The sequence below is a fragment of the Hibiscus syriacus genome, unplaced genomic scaffold (genome assembly GCF_006381635.1).
Source record: "Hibiscus syriacus cultivar Baekdansim isolate YM2019G1 unplaced genomic scaffold, ASM638163v2 tig00110429_pilon, whole genome shotgun sequence".
In the NCBI taxonomy this organism is placed as follows: domain Eukaryota; kingdom Viridiplantae; phylum Streptophyta; class Magnoliopsida; order Malvales; family Malvaceae; genus Hibiscus; species Hibiscus syriacus.
Genome location: NW_024062733.1, coordinates 1660336 through 1679405, shown reverse-complemented (window position 1 = coordinate 1679405; position 19070 = coordinate 1660336). Strand labels below are relative to the sequence as shown.

The window sequence follows — 19070 nt, the reverse complement described above, 5'->3', positions numbered from 1 at the left end:
TTTCTTTCCTCTTTTCCTTGCTCTCAATACCTGCACATCATCAGACAAATACCTTTCCCATAAAGCAGCACCGCTGTAAAAGTAAATTGCCACGGAAACACGAAATCCACCACATGCAACTAAATGCTTCTAAATGTATCTACATGGTCCTAAATGAGTGTTTACGCATTCAATAACTTAAGTTAAAAGGTCCCAAAATGTGGCCATTTACGGAGTTATCACACATTCTTGTGTTAACAAGAATAAGGCAAATAGAACAAGACAACGAGTTTTTGTCCAGTTCTCTCTTTCGATTAGACATTTGATTTTAAAGATGATAGTGCTCGTCCATGTTGAAGAGATCTGACCACTTTTAGGTAAATCGTATGCTGAAGATGATGTTGTTCCTTCTCGTTGAGGAAGTCAGGTTAATCTGGAGAGAATTTGGTGACAACACGATTCCTACGTGACGAGGAAGTCTGATTGTCTGAGGATAACACTGCTCCTATGCGTTGAGGAGATCTGGTCGGTGGATGACATTTTTCCTATGTGATGAGGACGTCTAGCCGTATTTAGGGATAATTTGGAGATATCACGGTTCATACGTGATGAGGAAGTCTGATTGCATGAGGATGACACTGCTCCTACGCATTGAGGAGATCTGGACAGTGGACGACATTTTTTCTACGTGATGAGTAGGTCTAGCCATATTTAGGGATACTTTGGAGACAACACGATTCTTACTTGATAAGGAAGTCTGATTGTCTGAGGATGACACTGCTCTTACGTGTTGAGGAGATCTAGTCGATGGACGATATTGTTTCTACGTGATGAGGACATCTAGCCGTCTTTAGGGATAAATTGGAGACAACAATCTCAAGTGAGATTAAATTTGTTTCAAGAGAAACTGTCTCAAGCGAGAAAAAATTTGTTTCAAGGGAAACAAACTCAAAGGTTTATGTTTCAAGAGAAACTTTCTCAAGTGAGACAAAACTTTGTTTCGAGAGAAACAATCTCAAAGGTTTAAGTTTCAAGAGAAATGTCTCAAGCAAGATAAAATTTGTTTCAAGAGAGACAAAATTTGTTCCAAGAGAGACAAAATTTGTTTCAAGAGAAACAATCTCAAAGGTTTATGTTTCAAGAGAAACTGTCTTAAGAGAGACAAAAAAAATTTTAAGAACAATCTCAAGTGAGATAAATTTTTTTCAAATTTCAAAATTTGTATTTCTAGGGGAAACTGTCTCAAGTGAGACGAATTTTGTTTTTAAGAAAAACAATCTCAAATGTTCTTGTCTTAAGGAAGACTGTCTCAAGTGAGACGAAATTTTCTTTTAAGAAAAACTATCTCAAGCGACACAAAATTTGTTTTTGAAGAAAATAATCTCAAGTGAAATCAATCTTGTTTCAAAATTTTCAAAATTTGTGGAAAACCGTCTCAAGCGAGACGAAATTTGTTTTGAGAAACACCATCTCAAAGGCTTATAGATTGCCTGCTCCTGCATGTTGAGGAATGTTGCCTTTAGAAGATCTAATTGTTCACTTTAGGATGTCAAATCTGTGGATGACATTGTTCCTTCTTGTTGAGGACGTCTAGTCATCACCAAACTTTTATTTCCTGAAAGAGCTAAATAAAAATGATTCATTTATGAATGACTATCTTGAATGTTTTATGGGTGTCATGATGAAGTTTATTTCATGTATTTGATTTGATAACTTTCTGACTTTTTCCTTGTGAGAGGAGAAAATGATCTTGATAAAAGAAATTAGATGATGTCCTTAGGATAGGAGAAAATGATATTTGGGAGAAAATGAAATGAGTATTTTAGGAAAAACAATCTTAAGAAATAATAGATTGATGTTTTTAGACAAACAATCTTGAAAAAGATGAAAATAGTTTCTTAAAAGCAATTATAAAAGTATCTTTATGAGAAGGGGAAAACCTTTTTTATTACAATGTGATGACGAATGTATGATGCAAATATGAAAATTTCATATAACATGAATGTATATATTGATGTACGTTTTCTTGATTCAATGGTCAGGGACGGATGCTGGAGCACTCTTCCTTCTATCCCTGGTACGGTTGTCTTCACTCTTTGTTTGCACCAAGGTGCAATCTTGCAATTCTTGACACGTGTCAATTCCTTCTTGCCCCAGCAAATTTTGCCCCTGATAAAAATTGGCTTCCTTTGTTTGGACTTGTATAAAAATCAAATAGAGCTTCCCTCATGATACCCTCTTCATTTCTGCCAGATGATTTGAAAAGAGAACCTATCATTCCAAGCTTCAGAGATTGTGTATGCACAGCCGCCCTATATCAGGAAATCAAAGACCACTACATGGAGCTGATCACCGTAGCAATTGATGGGATATCAGAATGCCCAGGAGAGTCACGAGACACATTCATGCCAAGGATGATGGTTAGAAACAACGGAAATTGAAGGTGTTTGCTCAATTGCTAACATCAAATTCAGTCCTCCAAGCTTTGTATTTACTCTTAGAAGCAAATGTGTAAGGTGTTGATCATTAACATTAGTTGGAGCCAAACACATGTGACTATGCCAAACTCGATAAGACTCATAGAGATCGGAATTTTCTTATCAGATAAAACAAAAATAAGAAACACTAGATCATCAGGAAGTTTGGATGTCCTCAAATATTTGACAACTTATTCATCCTTTACTGTGGCTTATGTATAGATCTTTCAACCATGAAAGCTCTTTGCATGGTGTTCAGGGCTTTTGTATAGCGTTGTGAGACCAAACAAAAAAGCTCAGTAGGAATATAAGTGGGACGCTTTGGCTTGCCAACATTAATGAATGGGAAATCACAAGAACAAATGCAACTTGTATGTTGTGATAATGGACAAAATAGTCATATATAGTGGGCTCCACTATCTTTGTTTTGCCATTTTAAGTCTTCATGCCTTTCTTCCTCATTAATGTCCGTTCAATTCAATGATGTTGTACTCATGGATGATATGAGCCTCCAAAAATGTCCCAACATTCGTCATTTCTTGCTTCAGCATTAATTCTAATTATGAGCTTCTGTGTTTGGGAGATATGTGCCAGTTACCAAGATCTACTCCAGGGAGATTGCCTTGTTTTGAAATGTTTTTCTTCTTCTTTTATTTTCAAAATTGGAAAAAGATCAATTAAAAGAATTTTGAAAAATGTTTAATCAAAATTTTGAAAAACAAATATTTCTCCTTTATAGGTTTCACAATTGAAACAAATCATAAAACAAGAGTTCATTGGATATCAAAGAATTAATTACACTTTTAATCCTTCAAAAAAATTATAGCTATTTGACAAGTGTCAAGATTAATGTTATCTTTGAGGTAGGATTAAGTAAGGAAAGGATAAAATGTCTCAGGTTGTTGTCTTTGGTTAAAGGTTTGGCATTCTCATTTATTTGATGTTCACTAATCTGATGGAGTAGCTTTTATGATCATCTACTGGAAGTGTTCTCCGGTTCTCAACTCTCATGAGCATATTTTTCTTGTGCAATGCTCTCATGATCGTCTCTTATACAATAGTTGCACATGCTTCATATTCGAGCCGCCTTTGCAGGTTTTCAACTCGAATCCTCATTTCGTTTCAAGATGTTATTCAAAATTTTATGTCTTAAACCCCCTTTATCATTTTTCTTTATCATACATTAAAGATTTTAGAAAACCTTTTGTAAATAAAATATTAATCCTGATGGATGAGATGAAATCTGAAGATGATATCTTCTGTTTAAAAATCCATTTATGATTAGAAGGACTTTTTAGGCACGTAATGTAGTCTATTGTTCACGGTTATGAAAGAAAGGGATAAATAAGTCCAAACAAGTGTTTAAGGGTATCTGAACCAAGGATCAATTTATTCTGATGCCTATAATCTTGTCTTGCTCGTTTTAAGTCTGCTCACATGTCTTTTATTTTCTTGATGTTCCATGATCTTCTGGTGAATTAATTCTGGATCTTTGAACTGATTGTAATTGATTAATCTTATGGCTTGAGGCTCAACGAGTCACTCATCATGAAATACTTAATCCATTTCTTTCTTTCTTTTTCTTTTTGTTTTTTTTCTTTGATTATTTTTTCTTTGCTTTTTCTTTTTCTTCGCTCTCTTTTTTTCTTTGCTTTTTTCTTTTTGCTTTGATTTGATCTTTCCACTTTTCATTTGGTTCATCTTTTGGTATCTTATCTGGATTGATGGTCTTCACTCATGTGAGCATATTTCCTTCACCTTGCCCCCCAGTGTGGAGGGTGATCCTTGGTTAGGGTTGAATCAGAAGAAAATATAATTCAGGCTCAAATGGGGACACAAGGGATATATATGTTCTCCTTTTGTGAAGGGATAATGAAAGAAAGTCGTTTAGCATTTCATACACAAAATTTCTTGCAGAAGAGGTATCCCCAGGGAGATAGATTTTTATGATTAATATTATTCGCATGAAAACCATGTAATTAATGCATGATAGAATTATTTTGAAATAATTTTATTTTTTCTGCTTCTTGCTTCTAGCATGTCTCAATTGTTCAGGCTCATCTTTAAAAATTGATGCGAGATGCTCTACGTTGTGTCTTCTTGTAGGAAGGTTCATGTTCAAGTGAACATCTCGTACTCAATGCCTTTAGGTTTTATTGGTAGAAAAATGTCAGTTTTGCATCTAAGAAGACGATTGTGTGACTTTATTGGCTCAACGAAATGTAAGGGTATGACTTTTTTTTGTGTCTCAAAAAAGAAAAAAGGCAATATTTCAAAATCTCAAAGAAAGATAATGTCAAAATTTGGTATTTTGATAGTGACTATGAATTGTTTTGGGTAAAGAGTATGGGGATTTTATTTTTGGTTTTAGATGGTATAAAAATGGTCTAATCTTGTCATGTGTCAAAAATCTATAATTCTTGAAGAATTAAAAGAATTTGTAATTCATTCGATATTCAAAGAACTGTAAGATTAAAAATCATTCAATTATTCAACCTTAGAAGGTAGCATAAATTTAATCATTAAAAGATTTAAAAAATATTTAAGCAAATATTAAAGAAAGAACAAAAACGAGTTCAAACAAGACAATGCTCTTAATGCAAGTGGTAGATGCAATGACTTCTTGATCAACATCAGAATGCCCCATCATTCTTCGAATGCCTATGCCCCTGAATTAATAAGATATTGGACCTTTAGCTTCAATGCCCCATAATTCTCCGTGGAATGTCCCGCGCTTCCTATGTGATAGTTGCATATGGCATCACCATCGTAGCCCTCAGGATATGGGGACTCTTCTAGCTTAGAAGTCACAAGTTTCTTCTCAACCAGAGTTGGAAGTAATTCCTCATAGGTAATTGGAATTGGATCAAATTGACTCTCTTTCTTAGATCATCCTATAAGGCTCAGCCCTACGACCGACTGATTAGGCTCCTACCATACTGATTTTAGCTTCTTCCTTTAATTGTTCAAATCTTGCTTCTATTCTCAATGTGGTGTCACGTGATTAGGACAACTTCATCGAATCCTCCATGAATTAATCCCCATGTGTTCATGAATGATACATGTGAAAAATTTTAAATAAATGCAGTGCAGAAGTAAATATGCAAATGCAGATGCAAAAAAAGTGTCGATCCCAACGATAAATATCATAGAATAATTTTCATCAGAGATAAAAGCCTTCAAATTACAAGATAGTCCATTTTACAGACTTGCTTTCGCTTGGACGCTGAGTCTGAAATGGGTCGGTGCTTCGTCTCAGAGCTTCGTCCTTAAAAATGATGCATCTGAAACTTTCTGTAACCTAACTCCGTTAATGCCCCTTGCGGTGCTGAAGTCATGCATCACTCCTAGGTAATTAGCGATGAAATGATCGTAGATAAGACTATAATACTAGATTACTTCTCGGATCAATGGATCATCTTTCCAGTCTCGAACGTTGCATGATCTTCAAGCAAATTTCCTTCTTGTACTCTCTTAATTTCTTTTAGCCCTCAGTGCATGTCTGCGTACGTGACTGCTTGATTGAAAACTTTTATCTCACATTATGAAAATTTTCACTTGAATATCCCCTTGTGGATCAACACTTTCGCATTATGTCATGTTGATGAAATGCACTGCAAAAATATGTGAAAATGACACAAAAAGAAAAAAAATGAGTTAGTACCGTTAATATAATCAATAGAGTTGAAAGATTCTATTTAAAGATAAATATAACACCTACCCGATCATGGTATCTACCCAAGCATGCTTTCATTAAATAGCATTCCTACCTGGACATGCTTTCTACCCAAAATGATTTATTTTCAAGAAACTGATTCTAACTGCATGGTATCTAGTTTGCATGCTTTTATTCGAAAAGAATAAATATATTCTACGAACTTAAAGTAAAAGGTAAAGGTTTAAAGTCGTTCCTCCTTCGTGTACACCTATTTTGGCGCCTACTAACGAACAAAGATTCGATATGGCTATATCTAGGGTGATCATTCTATGGTTCACTACATGCATGGTTTCGACTCTAACGGGAAAAGGTACTCGAATTGTCCTTGTTATTATTGTCCCCTTGGGCTGTCAAACCCTCGATCCTCACCCATTAAAGGTTTCTAATGGAATGAGTTCAATTTGAGGGGGTTCACTTCCTTATACCCATACTAGGAATAAATCCCTACGAAGGTATAAGGCATGTGTCCCTGAGGGGTTATTTACTAAAACTCATATGAAGAATAAATTCTTATGAGAGTAAAGCGTTCACCCCTACTTGATTGGAACAAAGCTCGGGTATAGAGCTTATGTCATGCAAATGCACGTGATGTGTACGAGGAGGAACATACAAACCTTTGACTCAAAAAACAAAAAAGTAAAAACTCTCAATAGAAATTTGAAAGAGATGAAAACAAAAATTAAATCGTTAGCATGAAAAAAATAAAGAAATTAAAAACTTCAATAAATGGATAATAAGTTAACTATAGACTCAAACCCATAATTTCTACTACAACTACAATGTGTAAGCGACTTACAGCCAGACTTTCTAAAAGTCCCCAACGGAGTCGCCAAGCTGTCATAACCATTTTTTAAAGACAATTAAGTTTAAAAAAACAATTATGACTTTATTTTGAAAAAATTGGAGATTTTAATTTAATTTAGATGGGAGTCGTCATCGACCTTTGGGTTAGATAGATTAAATACCTAAAAACATCTTGTAAAACAATTTTAAGGAAAAATCATTTTTTAAGACAAAAATTTGTCTGCGCTTACCAAAAAATCTACTTAACGGGCCTAGGAGTCGGTTACGCATGGAGAAGGATAAGAACCCCCACAGTGCCCAAAATTGGTACTTAATCACTTATATATTGCTGTACATGGTGGAAATTGTGAATTCGTGTCAATAGTTAAATTACGATCTTTTATTGAAAATGATATAATTTTCTTTGAATTAATCATTAGAGAACATTCCTTAATTTGAGAAGAAATCACGGGATTTGCACATCCTCCAATGGGAAGGCTATCCCATTTATTTCTCCTTTATACGAGAAATTTCCCCTCCCCAACATTATCATAAAACAAAAATCGAATATAAATCAACTATCGATAATTGCATAAAATAAATTACTATTTAAAGAAACACATGTTGCATCATTTGAATAAAAATAAATTACTTTACGTTTTATATTAAAAAAAACTCGATTTACTTCAAGTTCACATTTCGTTTGAATGTCGTGTCGGATCACACTACTTCAACCAAGCAGTGCATTCCACGCTCATTCTACAAATTATTGTTCTCTAAGATCTGCAGATGAAATATAAAGATATATGTTCTAGTCGACATTTTAAACATTAATTAGACGAGATAAGGCAAAATAGTACTATCACCTATATACAAGGGTTGAGAATATATATATATATATATATATATATATATATATATTTGTGTGTGTGTGATGTCACTTAATAATGAAACATTTAATAACAAGTGCATAAATATAAATAAACAAAAATGTATGGTTTAAACCATAATATTAAAACTAATATGAAACTAAATGATAAAAGGATTAAATTAAAAGGACGAAAAATAATAGGGACTAAACATATAATAAAACCACCAGATCCTAAATACTATACTAAGGACAGTGACTAAAATAAACATAAAAAATCTAAAGCCTAAATCATACATCAAACAATTCGAACCAGAAACAAACATAAAAGACCGAAAAGAAAATCAAGCACAATAAATAACCAAAATCATAAACACTATCAAAGTTATAGCTAAGAACGAATATGTACTAAAATAAAAGATAACAAAAATATAGGCCAAAATTAGGAGAATTATCAAAGATGCATAATAGCCAAATAAGGACAAAATTATAACATAGAACAAAAAAAAGAGCTCAAAGTAAAAGAAAGCTAAAGTTGCATTGGTCCTCTCTTGCAGATAACCCATGCGCGAAAATACTCTCTGGGTCCTCCCTAAATGGCGTCGTTTCGCATGGCTTATATATATGGTAAGATCCAAGCCAAACTGGCCCTCCAGCTTCATTTGCTTCATTTTCTTTAGTTTGAAGAGAGAGAGAGAGAGAGAGAGCTCCAGAGGCCATGCTTTCCAGAATCCGGTAAGCCTCCACCGCTCCGGCCTCAGTTGACCGACGACAACCATCGTCCGCCTGAGTCAGGGAAGAGGGAAAATACGTTATTGGAAGCGTCTCTTCATCCCGATCACGAATCCAGGCTTTGTTTGGCTTGGAAATGGCTCAAGTGATGTAGATCTATGAAGAAACACTTCGATTTCTTCGGCTTCGGTGACCCTTGGAGTTCTCGGCGATCGACTTACGAGCTAAGTCTTTTCTCTTTTCATTTTTTTCTTTGTTTTGTGTTTTTCGAATCCTTTCCCCTCCCTCTAGTTTCTCTTTTTCTTTTTCATTCTCATTTTTTGGTTCCTTAAAGTTCTCTCGAACTGGCTCCTCCCTCTTTTTTTCTCTTGGTTTGAATCTCCCCTTGCTTTTCTCTAGTTCTTTTTTTTCCTCCGGTTTGAACCTCCTCTACTCTGGGTTCAAAATCTCTTTTTTTTTTTTGCTTAGTCTGAATCCCCCTCTGTTAGAATGGTCTCTGAAATATCTTGCATGTCTATTTAGGGGTGAGTTTTGGATGTGAATGATGTGATCTATAAGTAGGGGAATGATTTCCCCGGATTTCCTCGGGATTTCCTTTTGTACAAATAGGTTTTTTATATTTGTTTTTCTTCTCTGACTGATTTTCTTAGTGATTGACTGGCGAATGGTGATTCTCGGATAAATTGAAATGGAAGTAACAGAGGCAGTCGGCGGCGAGAGCTGGGCATGGCTCGACTTGAGTGGCGACAATGAGGACTAACTAGGGTAAACCCTAATTTGAGGACACATCTGGGCCATTGGATATCTTCAAATCCAAGGGCTATTGTTGAAGGCGGCGTTGGAAACCATCAGAAACCCTAATGGGTCTAGGTTTTGATGTAATTGGGTTGGGTCTCCTGTTAGGCTTCGTTCTGGGCCTGAACCGGGTCTGTTGTAATCTGGAACCGAATTTGGGCCTCTTGCTTGGGTCTGCTATTGGGTTGGCTAGGTTGCTTTTGTATTCTGGGCTTCGGGTTCTTTGTTATTTGGGCCTTGGTTTCGGGCCTATAAAATATGTAAATAAATATTTTATAAATAATAATAATAATAATAATAATAATAATAATAATAAATAATTTGAACCCGGATATCAAACTTTACTTGTTTTGTTGGCTGAGGTTGAAGTCCCTAAAAATGATTAGTCAATTTTGACCAATAAGCCTTTGTAATGTGGTTTATAAAGCAATAACGAAAGTGATTGTGAACCGTTTAAAGCCTTTTTTATCACGATGGGTCTGAGACAATCAAACCAGTTTTGTGCCTGGCCAATCGATTGTGGATAACATCATTATCGCTCACGAAGCTATCCACTTGATGAAATGAAAGGTAGGGCGAAAGGGTTGGATGTCAATCAAAACAGACTTGGAGAAGGCTTATGATCGCTTGGAGTGAGCGTTTATCGAAGATACTTTGACTGATTTAGGTATCCCGAAGGTGTTCCTGAGACTTATTAAATGATGCGTGTCTTCCGTTTGTACTCGTGACCACTATCACCCTATTTATTTGTTCTCTGTATGGAACGTTTGGAACAAGCAATCCAAGTTGAAGTTGATCGGAGGAATTATAAACCTTTCAAAACCTGTAACTTGGGACCCGAAATATCACATTTGTTTTTTTTTTTTTTTGGTTGATGATATGCATATTTTTGCAGGAAGCATCGTCTGAGTAAGGGGAGATCATCCGTTCAGTTTTTTCTCAAAATTTTGCATTGCCTCAAGTCAAAAAGTGAGTGTCTCGAAAACCACCATATTCTTTTATAAGAATGTTTCTTTTGAAAAACAAGCATAGATCAGTGCTGGTTTCGGCTATAGAATGGAATCTGATATGGACAAGTACTTTGGAGTTCTATTATTACATGACCGTGTTAAAGCAGCATCCTATCAATAATTAATTCAAATGGTTCGTGAGAGATTAAATGGATGGAAAATGTGATATCTTACACTAGCGAGGTGGGTCACGCTTGCGAAATCTGTCCTCGCATCTTTACATGTTTATACAATGCAATCGGATGTGCTTCCAAAACGAATATGTAATGATATCGAGAGCATTATACGATGATTTGTTTTGGGTATTGTTGACAGTAGGAGAGGCATTCATCTTGTTAATTGGAATGATGTTTGTCGTCCAATCAACCATATTGGTTCTGTTATTTCGGAACCTCGAACAACAAAATAATGCATTTAAAATGAAGACTGCTTTTAACATTTTAGCCAAGAAAGACCAGCTATGGGTGAAATTTCTTCATTCAAAATACAAATGTAACGAGGAAATTCCAGAGGTGGTCCAAAGTTCTAATTGTTCTACCTTGTGGAAGAGTTTGGCGTGCATTTGGGCTGATGTCCGAAGCAATATTAGCTGGTGCATTAGGAATGAACAATCTTTTGATTTTTGGTTTGATTCTTGGTTGGACAATCTTTTGATTTTTGGTTTGATTCTTGGTTGAACTATTGCGGACCTCTAATTAATCATGTTGTGTCTGCTGGAGCGATTGGTATGCATCGAATTTCTGTAGCGGATATGACAAACTAGAATGGAAACTGGCAATGGCCACTTTTTGAGCAATTTCTTCCGTTGAATATTGTTGAAAATTGCAGCAAAGAAATGTCCAGCGCAGCAGCAGTTTGGTATGGACCTTGTGGGTTGGAGCTTGTGAGATGACCGTCGGTTCACGGTTAAGTCTGCGTATGAGTTTCGCGTTGGTTATTTCCTTGATTTGAGGGAGGTGGTTTGGGCAATGATTAATAAATATCGTGGTTTCCCAAAAGTTTAAATGTTCTTGTGGACAATTGGTAATGATCGTTTGTTGACAAATGCTGAACGTATGAGGCATTATCTTACCATCGATAGTAGCTGCCCGTTTTGGTCAGCCCCTGAGAAAGACATCCATCATTTGTTGAGACTTTGTCCATGCGCGCTTTCCATATGGGTGGCTTTGGTGAAGCCGGTGAAACTACGATCTTTTATATATATGGACATGAAAGTTTGGATAACTATGAATCTCAACAATTCCAAAGAGTTTGCAAGTCAAGTTGAAAATTGGGATCTTTTGTTTGGATACATATTGTGGAATATGTGACTATATCACAATTCGGTTGTGTTTGATTCACCAATTGGCGATGACCGATCAATTATAGAACGAAGTAAAAGCTTAATTGAGACCACGATCCAATCTTCAATAGTTGGATTGCAGTAGACATGCCCGACAACAAGAGGTACAACTCTTGTGAATGTATGGCAGCGTCCTCCTGGCTGGTTAAAGGTGAACTCAGGTGGTGCCAGGCATAAGGAATCGGGTCTAACTTCATGTGGAGTTGTTCGAGATCACGATGGTGAATGGAAAATGGGATTTACCAAGTTTATAGGAATGTGTTCTGTCCTGGAAGCTGAACTTTGGGGTGTGTATCTCGGCCTGTTATATGCCTTAAAGTGAGGAGTAATCAAATTATCGTTGAAGTCGATAGCATGGAAGTCATAGACAGTTTAAAGGCAGATGAATATGGACATAGCGGAGTTATTGAAACAAAACTGGGTGGTTCAGTTTCATCATGTGTCTCGACAAGGAAATAAGGTTGCAGATTACCTGGCAAGATTGGCCGTTATGAATAACTTTGAATGAGTGAAGTTGATGGTCCCCCCAGTGATGGCGTTACCGTTGCTGCATGATCAGGCGCATCCAGTAGGTGCCTAATAGTATTCTTCGTTGTTCACCGGAAAAAAAAAACACGTTAAAACTCAAATAATGAAACATTCAAGCTTCCGAATTAAAGTGTCAAATTACTTTTACATTCAATTTTTTTTTCTTTATGGAATTAATCAATGTTTAGCTCACATTTGAATTAGTCTTTGTTTTTTCAGTCTACGATGGTTGATATGGTGGTAAGTAGTGATCAATGATAGACAATGATAGAATTTGATCGAGTTTTGGGATCAAATTAATATTTAATGTTTACGGTCAAATTAATATTTTATCTAAAGTTTAAGGGTTTCATCAAAGTGGCATGAATTAGTTAAATGATTAAAATGTAATTACTCGATAATGTAAACGATTAAAATATATTTTTTTTTTGAAAAAAAGAAATCAAAATTATACAAAGATGAAATAAATGTGACCAAACTTATAATTTACCCTAAAATTTTTTAGGGTAAATTATGTATTTACTACCTAAAGCATCAATTTAGGTCCATTTTAGTACTTAAACTTTTAATTTTTTCAAAACCATACGTAAAGTTTAGTTTTTGTTTCATTTTAATACACATGTTCAAAATTTAATGTTAAGTTTTGAAAAGAAAAAGTTTAGGTATTAAAACGGATCAAAATTGATAGTTTAGGTACCAAACGCATTAAGTTTTTAACAGTGGATACTAAAATTAAATAAAAACTAAACATTTGATATTGTTTTGAAAAAAAAAATAGATACTAAAACAAACTAAAGCTAATAGTTTAGATATTAGATGCTTAGTTTACCCAAAATTTAACGGGGTATAAAGGGACCCTCAGACCTCTGCCAAAAGTAAAATAGGTTGATATATTTACTCAGGAGGCGATATTCACAGTTTTTATAGGACTGATAAATCTAAAAGACTAGAGCAGAGAGCAACCCTAAGTCCCCAACATTTCTTTCCTTTTCTAAGTTTCTGATCCTCCTCCTTTTATCAGTCTCATTGACAGAAGTGGCGGCGGAAGCGGCGGCACCTCAACTTAGACTCTTCGGTTCTCACCACCACACTGGCAGCCTTCTGCTTCAAAATAGAACCAGATCATCAGTCGTCTCTTTTTACGCAAGACTCACCACAATCAGAACTGAAACTTCCCCTTCTATTAGCAACAAAGGAAAGGGCTATTGAATATTGGATTATTTAACCTCCATCTTGAATCGTAGGTAATTTTCTTCAACTTTCTTCTATTTGTTTTTTCCTCGTTGCTTTTGAATTTTCAGCCTGCAACTCTCTTGTTCTCGGTCAATCGAGTTCATGATATATTGAGCCTTTTTATTGACTCGCGTCGGGTCCTTGATTGGTTTCGAATGAACAAGCTGACCCCTTGCTTTTATAGTTTGATTGTTGAAGTCGTGAAAAAATGAAGCCAGTTTTGTATTAGAAGAGCTCTTGGTTCAAGATTATGTAGAGAAATACTGATAAAGTAATTCATAAGCCATCAAACCTTAAAGGCCCGTGGCGTTGGGGGGGGGGGGAGAGATGTCAATTGGTTTGGTTCAAAAAATTTGGAAAACGAACTTCAGCAACCGATCCTGTACTTTAACCGACTAATGGGACAGACTTGAGTCTTATAGGACCTAATCGAACTGACTTAACATTGGCCTGTTGGGTCAGTTAAGTTGGTTGATCCGATTTTTTTTCACTTTTCTTCAAGTATGAAAAATAAAGGGTTTATATCATAAATAAGTACCTAAAGTATACTATCTTTTCCATTCAAAATAGTTACTTAAAGTTATCAATTTGGTCTAGATAGATCTATAAAGTATTTTTTTAGTCAAAATAGCTACCTAAAATATTCGATCTTTTTCATCTAAGTTTTAAAAAGTTGACATGCTGCATTAATTAAACAATACATTAGATGCTTAAATGGAAAATATAGTATATTTAAGTACCTATTTTAACTAAAAAATATTTTAGGTATTTATTTAGAATTTTAGACCAAAATGGTAACTTTAAACACTTACTTTGACCAAAAAATTACTTTAGGTACTAAGATGAAAATGATGGTATACATTAGGTACTTGTGATATAAGTCAAAATAAAACATGAACATAAGTAGGTTTGGATTTTGGTTGAAAAATTATATGTTATAATATTTATTATATTTTCTAAAAGTAATTTAAAATTTTAAAATATTATATATGTATATTAAGCTTTAGTTAACCTAGTTTGACAGCTTACTGACTTAACCTATTTTAACCTCCTAAAAAAACTGAATTAACTATCAGAACTGAGTAGGCCAAATTCATTTGATTGAAGATTATGAAATAAGTCAGTTTGAACGAACTTTTGTTTACCTTTACTGTAGCATTATAGATCTTTATGCTTTTGAAAGAAGACGAAGACTTATAATCTCCAGCTCAAAGGAGAAAAAAACTTATAATCTTGATAATGAGATTTGAAATGCTTTAATGCCATAAATGAGCCTAACCAAGAAAGAGTGCTTAATGAATGCATCAGTTGTGATTGTAGTTTAGCACTTCTGTTAACCTTATTTATTTAATATACGAGAGTTAATTGAACTTTTCTGTTATTTCTTTGTTGCTTTTAATACCATTTTGCTGTTCTTCAATAGTTCTTTAATTATTTGTTCCCTAATTGAATGTTTGTTATAGCTAAAGCAGCGCATTTTAAGATGAAATAATATCTTGCCCTTTTTACTTTTAAGTTTTTAGTTTCCTTTGACATTTTATAAGGTATTTAGAATTGGTGAAGAGTAAATGGCGTCAGGCGAGGGATTTCTTACTGATGAACAAAGGGAAATGCTGAAAATAGCGAGTCAGAATGTGGAGACTGCTTTACCATCGCCAAGAATTTCATCATCCCCGATATCTCCAGCATCTTTGCTTTTGGATCATCAATTAAAGGTTCCTGCTGGTGGCAAGGCGCCTACTGGTGGTATTGCTGTGAGGCATGTCCGTCGGCCTCACTCGGGAAAGTGCCTTCATGTAAAGAAGGGTGAGCCTTGCTATTCTCTGAATTGTTCAATTCAATGCATTTTTTCTTCTTCTCACCTCTTTGGGTAGTTGGTTATACTTGAGATTTTTTAAATTTCCATTTGCTTTATAACTGACTTGTTCATCTTGGAGCGGTGGTTGAACAAAAAATGACCAGTCAGACAACAAATGTGTTTTCGTTTGATGCTTTATTCCTAATATAACTAAATCATCTTTAATCAATATCACCTTGTTGCTCTACTGATTTATTGTGCTTAAATTTTTTTCGGTTTAGCACATCCAACCTGTTAGGTTCGTAAATCTATAATTTATTTTTCATTTAAATAAGATGATGGACTCATAATACTTTTGGCTTGGTTCGAGTTCTTTATTAGTTGGTCTTTATAATATTAATGCCCTGGTCGTTCTTCTAAAGTCTTTGCTTTGTAACTCGAAGGGTAAATGTATGGGGTTAAGATCCAATCCGTTAGTTTTCCCATTACTTTCCACAACACGAATCATCATCGTTCATATGTTTAGGACCTACTCATGAATTATTTAACGCAAACTTATGAATGGTGATTATTGTATTGAATACTAATGAATAAGAAAGGTAATGGAAGAGAGCTTGATCCATATTTATTAACCTGCAGCAACATGTTGTGCATAAACATATTCAATGGATAATTGATAATCAAAATCATATATCATTTTTTTCTGCTTCTGCCAGGTTTGGGCTTTAAATTAGCCAATTATGTTGCTTTGCATCTGCATTTTGGTCAAAAAATTACCTTTAAATGTAGAAGAGTGCACTACAGAATTGTTATCTATTTGTTCTTACCGATAAGTTCATCCCTTTAATAATGTTAAACAGATGGTGCTGGTGGTAAGGGTACATGGGGGAAACTCCTTGATACAGATGGGGAATCACATATTGATCGGAATGATCCTAACTATGACAGTGGAGAGGTACTTGCACCTTTTTGTCTTTATTTGACTTTTACACACTTGCACTTTACAAATTTTCCCAGTAAACCGCTCTTGTTTATAGGGTCTGTGAATGCAACTTGTACCTGTGGCATACTTGTTTGTTAATAACTTTTGTTGGTGCTTAATTTCTTTGCCCTTGCTTTTGCCAGGAACCATATCAACTTGTTGGGTCAACCATTTCTGATCCCCTAGATGAGTACAAAAAAGCTGTTGTTTCCATTATAGAAGAATATTTTAGCACCAGTGATGTGGAATTAGCTGCATCTGACCTTAAAGATCTTGGCTCTAATGATTATCATCCTTATTTTATTAAAAGGCTTGTCTCCATGGCCATGGACAGGCACGATAAAGAGAAGGAAATGGCCTCAGTTCTGCTTTCTTCGTTGTATGCTAATGTCATCAGCCCACCCCAGATTCGGGATGGTTTTGTGATGCTTCTCGAGTCTGCTGATGACCTTGCTGTGGATATACTGGATGCAGTTGATATCCTTGCTCTGTTCATATCTCGTGCTGTGGTCGATGAGATACTGCCTCCTGCCTTCATCACTAGGGCAAAGAAGACACTTGCTGAATATTCCAAGGGATATCAGGTTCTCCAAACTGCTGAGAAGAGCTATCTATCAGCTCCCCACCATGCCGAACTTTTGGAAAGGAGGTGGGGTGGTAGCACTCATGTTACAGTTGAGGAAATGAAGAAAAAGATTGCTGATCTTTTAAGGGAGTATGTCGAGAGTGGTGATACGTTTGAGGCCTGTAGGTGTGTTAGGGAGTTAGGTGTTTCTTTCTTTCATCATGAGGTTGTTAAGAGAGCATTGGTTCTAGCTATGGAAATTCAAACAGCTGAACCACTTTTGCTGAAACTCTTGAAGGAAGCAGCTGAGGAAGGGTTGATAAGTTCGAGTCAAATGGTGAAAGGGTTTTCTCGGTTAGCAGAGAATCTTGATGATCTTGCTCTAGACATTCCGTCTGCGAAAACCTTGTTTCAGTCAATTGTTCTCAAAGCTATTTCTCAAGGATGGCTTGATGCATCATTCACTAAATCCTCTTATGGAGAGGCTCTAAATGAAGACAAAAAATTGAACCAGTACAAAAAGGAGATTGTAACTATAATTCATGAGTATTTTCTCTCTGATGATATTCCTGAACTCATTCGAAGTCTTGAAGATCTAGGGTTGCCTGAATTTAATCCGATTTTCCTAAAGAAGCTTATCACACTTGCCATGGACAGGAAGAACAGGGAGAAAGAAATGGCTTCTGTTTTGCTCTCTGCTCTACACATCGAGATTTTTTCTACAGAAGATATCGTGAATGGTTTTGTCATGCTTCTCGAGTCTGCAGAAGACACTGCCTTGGATATTCTGGATGCCTCGAACGAGCTTGCTCTTTTCTTGTCTAGGGCAGTAATTGATGATGTGTTGGTTCCATTGAATCTTGAAGAGATAACCAGCAAGCTACCTCCTAATTGCAGCGGAAGTGAGACTGTCGGGATGGCTCAATCACTTATAACTGCACGTCATGCTGGGGAGAGGCTCCTTAGGTGCTGGGGAGGTGGAACTGGCTGGGCTGTGGAGGATGCGAAGGACAAAATAATGAAGCTCCTGGAGGAGTATGAAAGTGGGGGAGTTGTGGCTGAAGCTTGTCAGTGTATCCGTGACCTTGGAATGCCGTTCTTCAACCATGAGGTGGTGAAGAAAGCATTGGTGATGGCCATGGAGAAAAAAAACGATAGGATGCTAGACCTGCTGCAGGTGTGTTTCAACGAAGGTCTAATCACTATCAACCAGATGACCAAAGGCTTCACCAGGGTCAAAGATGGGCTCGATGACTTAGCTCTGGACTTTCCAAATGCAAAGGAGAAATTCAGCTTCTATATGGAGTTTGCCCAGAAGAAAGGTTGGCTCCTACCATCGTTCGGGTCATCTACAACCGAATCTTTGCCCACTGTCGCGGCCTCTTGAGAAGGAAACGTATTCAAATCTCGAGTTCCTCATGTATTGTGTTGACATTCCTGTACTTGTGTGTTGTTTAGCAGTCGTCCATAGCAGATCAGATAGATAGGATTAGATGTGGGATATTTGGATTCCTTCTGATGTTTTTATTTTAATGGTGTCATCTGATGGAAATTCTTGTGATCCCAGTGGGAGCTAGCCATTGTATAAAGTCAGTTGTATTTCTTTTATACTGAAATAGCTTCAAGCACATGACACAACCAGCAGCATGTTGGGGGCGTTGCTTGCTGTTACTTGAAATATATGGTGGTTAGAATGTCGCTGTTTACTACGAATGGACATATATTTATGCCCTTCTGTTCTTGTTCTAGTAATTCCACTTTGGTTTTCTGTACTGCATATTGGTTTATCTCTAATTTTATGTGTTACCCAATTTCTAATTTGCATAGCTTTCAAGTAGATTTCGTTTATTATCCAGACTGATCGACCAAACCAAAGATCTCTTCACACTTTAGGCTTGAGATTATAGCTAAAAAAATCTTCACTTTAACATAATCATTTTCTTTAGTCACTCTAGTCTTAGAAATCTTTTTGCTGGCTTGAGATGGTCATTGAACTAGCTAAAACAAAGTCCCTATACGTTGTGGGTCGTTTTTCACCGAGGCTCATTCGGGCGAGGGGCATAGCGTATAACGATCGCTTCCATCCTAGTTGAGTAGGTTGAAATCGTAGATTTCACAAAATATCTTTGTTTTTGGCGAGTTATCAAAAACCATCGATTTTCATCATGAATTTATTAAAATGCATAACACATCAAAAGCATACTTATCACATGGATAGCAATAATCATGAACTATGCATGCTTTCAGGCTAAACTCACCC

At 35.9% G+C, this 19070-nt stretch overlaps 1 protein-coding gene across 2 annotated transcripts; it reads left to right on the top strand.

Annotated features, from left to right (window-relative positions):
• Nucleotides 1-13211: 13211 nt before the first annotated feature.
• On the top strand, nt 13212-18488 carry LOC120125098 (MA3 DOMAIN-CONTAINING TRANSLATION REGULATORY FACTOR 1-like). Of its 2 annotated transcripts, none has more exons than XM_039143585.1 (4): nt 13212-13476; nt 15010-15271; nt 16124-16218; nt 16389-18488. In XM_039143585.1, the coding sequence occupies exons 2-4, from the start codon at nt 15034-15036 to the stop codon at nt 18195-18197; spliced, it is 2142 nt and encodes a 713-aa protein (XP_038999516.1). In that variant the 5' UTR covers nt 13212-13476; nt 15010-15033; the 3' UTR covers nt 18198-18488. The 2 variants fall into 2 exon arrangements, with proteins under 2 accessions (XP_038999516.1, XP_038999517.1); XM_039143586.1 differs by having other exon boundaries at nt 15002-15271.
• Nucleotides 18489-19070: the final 582 nt, after the last annotated feature.

What these genes read in the sequence shown, in the direction of transcription:
- LOC120125098 (XM_039143585.1), top strand. Translation starts at nt 15,034, where the DNA reads ATGGCGTCAGGCGAGGGATTTCTTACTGATGAACAAAGGGAAATGCTG. An exon ending in GTGCCTTCATGTAAAGAAGG is followed by an intron (nt 15,272 to 16,123) that starts GTGAGCCTTGCT and finishes AATGTTAAACAG; the next exon opens with ATGGTGCTGGTGGTAAGGGT. An exon ending in CTAACTATGACAGTGGAGAG is followed by an intron (nt 16,219 to 16,388) that starts GTACTTGCACCT and finishes TGCTTTTGCCAG; the next exon opens with GAACCATATCAACTTGTTGG.